This window comes from Bos indicus x Bos taurus, chromosome 11 (assembly GCF_003369695.1).
Source record: "Bos indicus x Bos taurus breed Angus x Brahman F1 hybrid chromosome 11, Bos_hybrid_MaternalHap_v2.0, whole genome shotgun sequence".
NCBI lineage: Eukaryota > Metazoa > Chordata > Mammalia > Artiodactyla > Bovidae > Bos > Bos indicus x Bos taurus.
In genome coordinates, this window is record NC_040086.1 from 102,343,427 (window position 1) to 102,349,969 (window position 6,543).

At 63.9% G+C, this 6,543-nt stretch overlaps 1 protein-coding gene across 1 annotated transcript; it reads left to right on the forward strand.

The window, feature by feature from the left end:
• The first annotated feature begins 777 nt into the window (after positions 1 to 777).
• On the forward strand, positions 778 to 6,302 carry LOC113901793 (beta-lactoglobulin-2-like). The gene is made up of 5 exons (XM_027556708.1): positions 778 to 873; positions 1,375 to 1,514; positions 2,087 to 2,160; positions 3,804 to 3,916; positions 6,114 to 6,302. The coding sequence occupies exons 1-4, from the start codon at positions 778 to 780 to the stop codon at positions 3,899 to 3,901; spliced, it is 408 nt and encodes a 135-aa protein (XP_027412509.1). The 3' UTR covers positions 3,902 to 3,916; positions 6,114 to 6,302.
• Positions 6,303 to 6,543: the final 241 nt, after the last annotated feature.

Sequence of the window (6,543 nt, forward strand, 5' to 3'; positions counted from 1 at the left end):
GCCAGAGCCATCTGGGCACCCTGTGTGTTCTGACCACGGGAGCTGGCACTGCCCCCTGGAATGTGCCCCTGGACCACTTGAACCTCGAACAGGATGTTGGCCTTTCCCACGGATGATGACTGGGAGCAAGATGTGTGTGTGTGGGGGTCACGTGGGCCACCCGCTCACGGAGCACGCATGGCCAGGCCGTGCACACTCAGGCAGCTTTGTGAACCAGGCACACACCCACGGGGACAGCTCACACAGGGGACCCGTGAGGAGTGCAGTGACCCGAGCCCTTTGCGCACGCAGACGGCCACTCCCTGGCCATGTCCCTGGGTCCTGGCGGGCACGGGGCTCTCTGGTCGCTGGCTGACCCACGGATCCGCCCTCCAGGACACCCTGTCCTCGGTGCTGGCTCTCACCTGCCCATCACAGTCCAAGAACCTGACCCAGGAAGTGTTTCCAATGCTGGCAGCCAGCCTGGACCCGAAGCCCAGACCCTCCCCGACTAGGGCCTGTCAGGAACTGTCGGGGCCCAGGACACGGGGGGCCTACCTGCTTGGCCTCGGACGGAAGACAATGACACGGTCCAGAGGGAGGGCCTTGTGATGTCCTGGAAGATAGTGCCCTTGTGGCCCCAAGGATGAGTCATGGGTGATTCGGGGCACCACGAGGCGGGGGTGGGCGGCCCGGCCCGGGCTGGCCGGCCGGCCCTCCTCCTATATAAGCCCCCAAGCCCGCTGCTTCGGACTTCCCGTCTCTCCTGAGCTTAGAAGTGTGACCCTGGCGGCAGCCATGAAGTGCTTCCTGCTCGCCCTGGGCCTGGCCCTGGCCTGTGGCATCCAGGCTGCCTACATCCCCCAGATGGCAGGAGACCTGGACATTAGAAAGGTGTGGGGTCTGGGGTGGAGGGTGGGCGCCAGGGGCTGGGGTCCGGGGCTGAGAGGGGACAGGAAAGCCTGGACTGCAGAAGTCTAACGCGGGACCAGAGGAGGCTGGTCCTGGGGGCGCCACCTGGTCCCGCAGATTTTGGAAGGACTTGTCTCCAGCCACCTGGTCCCCAGACTCTCCCGTTTCCCCCTCCATCCCAGGATGGACTCGTCCTCAGAGGGTCCACACCCTGAATGGGGGCTGACTTAGGACAGTGAGTGGGTAGCGGGGCAGGCAAAGACAGGGGTTGTTCCAAATATTCAAGAACCTCCCCCCTCCCACCCACGTGTCCGCGCACAGCAGGTGGTCCCCAAGTGCACCCGGAACCCGCGTGTATCATACTTCCTGAGAACCCTGGCCACGTAGGAGACAGCCAGGCCCGGCTGGGGTGGGACAGAGGGCCCACTGTGGGGTTCGGGCCCCCTTCCCGCCCCCGGAATGCAGCTCAAGGTCCCTCCCCAGGTGGCGGGGATGTGGCACACGGTGGCCATGGCGGCCAGCAACATGCTCCTCTTGGACGCCGAGAGCGGCCCCCTGAGAGTGTATGTGGAGGACCTGAAGCCCACCCCCGAGGGCGACCTGGAGATCCTGCTGCAGAAACGGTGGGTGTTCTCCCCCCCAACGTGGAACTCCCCGTCCCCAGGGCTGTGGACTCCCCCGGGGGTGGGGTGTAGGTGGGACCAAGGCCCCAGGGACGGGGAACGGGGCTCAGAGGTCCCTGTCCCCTCGGAGCCCAGCCCAGGGCCGTGGGGCAAAAAGCCCATCACATGGAGTGGCCCTGGGGTCGGTGTGGGGAGAGACCTGTGTGCAGGACGCTGGGCATCGGGCCTGGGCAGCTGCTGCCAGGAGTCCTGTCTGTCCCAGAGAAGGGGGGCGGAGACTTGAGGAATTCTGAGCCCTCAGGAGCCCAGCATCCTCGGAGGCGCTGTGTCCAAGCCCCATGCGGACGGGGTTAGTGTTGAGATGACCTGTGCCCTGGGCCTCAGGCCACTGGCCTGCTGGGTTCCGGCCAGCTCTGCCTGCCCGGCTGTCCATCTCCTGGGTCGCCTGCTGGGGTCCATGGAGGGCCAGCCCAGGTGCCCGCCTGCCCTGTGGACACTTCTCGGAGCCCAGCTCCTGTCCCTCTGCAGGGCTCATGAATAACCCCTTCCCCCGCAACCACCTGGCTTTTCAGGGAAAACCACGAGTGTGTGGAGAAGACCCTCATGGCCCAGAAGACGGAGGACCCTGCTGTCTTCACGGTCAACTGTGAGTGGCCCAGCCCGGGCCCCGCGTGCCCCTGGGGCAGCCGCGGTCCACACAGGGCCCCGCCCAACACTCTGAGGTGCTCACCGTCCTGGCAACAGGAGTCGGCTCGAGTCTGTGGCCTAGGGCTGCACGCCAGGCCCTGCTTCCTGCCCCCACGGAGGTCATTCTTGGGGTGACGAGGCCTGAGGCCCCCACGCCCTCCTGCCCCGTTGGCACTGCCTGCTTGGCGAAGGTGGAGGGCAGGGGGCAGGCATCCTGTGCACCGCGGGGTGGGTTCGGTGGACAGACACATGACCAGCTCCCTGTTCACTAACTGGCCTGCGGCTCCTTAAAAATCTCCAAAACAAAGCAGACCGGTGGGCGGGCGCACTGTGCATTTGCCTCTCCGATCTGGAACCTGCTTCTGGAACATTCCAGGCCTTGCCCCCCGACCCCAGCCCTGGCAGCCTCCCTGGGACACACCCTGTGCCCCCAGATCCAGCCCCCATGCCAGGGCCCAGCCGCCCTCTCTCCGATCCACAGGGCCTCTCGCCTCTGCTGCTTGTCACGGCCTCGTTTTCATATATATTTCATTTAATTTATTTATTTATTTGGGGGCACACCAGGTCTTCCTCGTGGCACGGGCTTTTCTCTAGTTGCGGTGAGCCGGGGCTACTCTCCAGTTGCGGTGCCGGGGCTTCTCTCGTTGCAGAGCACGGGCTCTGGGCACGCGGCTGCCGTCGTCGCAGCCCGTGGGCTCGGTAGTTGCAGCTCTTGGGCTCTAGAGCGCAGCTTAGTAGTTACAGTGCCGGGCTTAGTTGCTCTGCAGCCTGCGGGATCTTCACGGACCAGGGATCGAAACTGTGTCTCCTGCATTGGCAGGTGGATTCTATGCCACTGAGCCACCAGGGAAGGCTCCCCCATCCTCTTTCTGAAAGGCAGTGGGTATGGTGGGGATCCCCTGCTCCTCACCTGCAGGACCTCGGGTCTGCCTGGGAAGGTGTCTGGACTTACCATCGTCCTGCTCCCAATTAAGCAGGGAATGAGGACCCCAAGGATGCAGGGTCTCCCCACGCTCCCCCAGGTCCCCCCACCTCTGAAAGACAGAGCCATCGCCACCCTTCTTCTTGAAATACTCTCCCTTCTGTCTTCCACTCTTTGCAGTCCATGTATCACTCCGGACTCAAGTTCCATCCTGAATTATTTGTTGATTGCTCAGAGACCTGGGCACCTACCTCCAGGGAGGGGGCCCACCTGCGATTTAGTGCCTGGGGGTTTGGAGGAATAACTGACTGAATGGACGCCACGTGCAGCACACGGGAAGCAGAGTCTGCCCAAGCAGGCGGTGGGCACACAGAGCGGCTTTGCCGTAGCATCAACGTGTCAGAGCTGTCGCCAGTCTCGGCCCAAGTGTGGGAGGGGGTGGTGTCAGCTGGATGATGCTGTCGAAAGTGTCCTGGCTGGGGGTCCATCAGACTAGTGCAGCCAGGGGTGGGCTTTCCGCACCTGGTAGAGAGGGCATTCACTGGGTGTCTGGAGAGGATACTGCCTGCCCAGTGGCTGCCGTGGGAAACAGCACTCCCAGGCGATGCTCTGGGCCCCCCGACAGTTGTGGTGGAGGGAATCAGAAGAGATTTCAGGCTCCACTCCGGCCCCTTTTCCAGATCACGGGGAAAGGAAGATTTCTGTGCCGGACACAGACTACAGCAGCTACACGATCTTCTGCATGGAGGGCCGATGCCCACCGATGAGGGCAGCGTGATGTGCCAGTGTCTGGGTACGTGGGGACCCTGCAGAGCGTGTCCAGAGGAGCTGCGCCTCACCAAGTCGGCACCCTTGGTGCAACTGTTAATAAGGGGCACTCGAGATGCCCAAACTTCACGGCCCCTGGCGGCAGGAAGGGGAGGGGTATGCCTCACTGGCCCCCACGGGACACGCAAGCCAAGGTCCCAGCCTTGGCGCCAGACACTGGTGGTCAGATGTATGTGACACGTAGGGGGCAGAGTGCTTGGGACAAGGTCTGGGACGGGCGAGCGGGCTGAGGCAGAAGGCTCAGTGGTCTCTCCCCAGGAGGGGCCTCGCTGCCCAGTGGGCAGAACTGGCTAATATTAATCCAGGAGTCTTCTAGGAGGAGATTTTTAATGACTTCAGAACACTTTCAGATATGAAAGCAACTTTAAAGGGCGACCTTCTGGCTGAAGGAAATATAGCCGTGATGCTGCCCCTGCTCCCAGGGGGGCCGTGAGCACCGGGCAGTCGCGGCTCCTGGTCCTGTCAACCCACTAGGGGTGGGGGGGGAGACCAGGCTAGTGGGGCAGGGGGAGCCTTTCCTCCCGTGACCGTGCAGACACCCCTGCACCGCCCCAGGGAGGAAGCGGAGAGGAACGGGGCTGAGGGGGTCGGGCAGGGGCCCGAGGCTTGCAGACCACCCTGGGAGGAGAGGCAGGACCAAGCTCCTCGAGCCCCAGCACACTGGTGCCTCCTTCCTGGGTTCGCGCCCGGGTGGAGCCCTCAGGGTCTCTGGGCTTTCGGGGCTGGGGCTGCTTCAGGGCCTGACGCCCTGCCCCACGGCCAGGACCCGAGATGGATGAGGAGGCCATGGAGAAATTTGCCAGGGCCCTGGCGTCGCTGCTGGAGCATGTGCAGATGGTCCTGGACCTGCGCCAGGGGGCGGGTGAGCTCGGCCACCCCTCTTCCTTCCCCAGGCCTCCCGGGAGGAGGGGTTGGGGTGCAGCAACCTGTGGGGGCCCGCTCCCCAGCTCCCTCTGTCCTGGGGTGTCCAGTCCCATCCTGATGCCCCCCCACGGCTCTCCCTCCCCCACAGAGCAGTGCCACATCTAGGTGAGCCCCTGCCGGCACCTCTGGGGTAAGCTGCCTGCCCTGCCCCACATCCTGGGCACACACATGGGGTAGGGGGTCTTGGTGGGGCCCAGGACCCCCCATTAGGCCCGGGATCCCACCTTGGGAATGGCTGGAAGCTGGGGTCCTTCCTGGCAACTGCAGAGCCGGCTGGCCGCATGCCTGCTGTTGTGGGGTGACCTGTGTCCTGGCCTCACTTACATGCTGACCTCCTCCACCTCCTTCCTGGCAGACCTAAGGGCCAAGGTGGAGGCCCAGGAAGTGGGCACCTAATGGGGAGGCTAGGGGGGTCCTTCTCCCAAGGAGGGGCTGTCCTGAACCCCCAGCCACAGAGAGGCTGGCAAGGGTCTGGCAGGTGCCCCAGGAATCACAGGGGAGCCCCATGTCCATTTCAGGGCCCGAGAGCCTTGGCTCCTCTGGGGACAGACGACGTCACCCTCTCCTCCCCCATCAGGGGACCAGGAGGGACCGGGACCGAGGTCACCTCTCCTGGGACCCAGGCCCCTCCAGGCCCCTCCTGGGGTCTCCTGCTCAGGGCCGCTTCTCCTTCAGCAATAAAGGTGTAAGCCTGTGCTCTCCCTTCTGAGTCTTTCCTGGATGACGGGCAGAAGGTGGAGGCAGGGACGGCTCAGAGGGTGACGGCAGGACCGACTGGGAAGGGTGATGTCTGCCTGCCCCCCGCCCCTGGCGCAGCCTCCTCTGTCCCGGGGGCTGTCGGATGCAATTTCCCTTTACTTCACCCACCTCTACTATCGCAGGGCTGCGGAAACCTTATTTGCTGGTAGGCCTGTTCACCCTGGAAATCATACATTTTCATTTATGTTTCTTAACAAAATAGATTTCTTGGCCCCTCCTGCCCTCCCCAGAGATGGGGTTGTTGGAGCTCCAGGGCGGGGAGGAGCCGCGGCCTGCTCTGTGGGCGCATCCACAGGGACAGCATCAAAGAGGCAGGGCCGCTGTCCCCGCCCTCTTGGAGCTCAGGGCCCCCTCCCCACGGGAGCCATGGCCGGGCTGATCCATGCCCCAAGAGAGAAAGGGGAGCAAGAAACGTTCTGCCGTTTCGGCTTCCTAAGCCCCTGCATGGTACTGAGGATGCTTCTTTCTCTCTGTAAGAGGCAGGAGGACGGAGTTGGACGGTCCAGCTCAGGGCTGGACCAGGCCCCAGGCCATTCGGCTCCACACCCCAGCTCTCAGCTGACACCAAACCCCTCCAGAGGGAAAGCTCCCAGGCAGGAAAAGAGGAGGAAGGCCAAGACCCAGCCCCCAAGCAGTGGGAAGGACGGAAGCACCTTTCTGTGACCACCCAGAGCAGCGGCCATCCCGGCCAGGTGCTGGCAGGGGCTGCAGGCCAGCCTGCTCGATGTCCCGCTGTCACTGCTCCTCATCTGTCCCCTACCTGTAAAATGGGGCACGCAGAAGGGGCGACCCCGTGGGCCCCAGTGAGGATGGAGGGAGAAATCAGCCATCCTGCTCCCGGAGCAGCGTCCGCACAGGAAGTGCTCGGTGACCACCAGCGGCCAGCATGGCTGCCCCGGCACCCCCATC

Bases quoted from the DNA above. Each gene is read 5' to 3' on its own strand.
- LOC113901793 (XM_027556708.1), top strand. From the start codon at position 778: ATGAAGTGCTTCCTGCTCGCCCTGGGCCTGGCCCTGGCCTGTGGCATC. The intron at 874-1,374 runs GTGTGGGGTCTG...GTCCCTCCCCAG, and splicing joins GAGACCTGGACATTAGAAAG to GTGGCGGGGATGTGGCACAC. The intron at 1,515-2,086 runs GTGGGTGTTCTC...CTGGCTTTTCAG, and splicing joins GAGATCCTGCTGCAGAAACG to GGAAAACCACGAGTGTGTGG.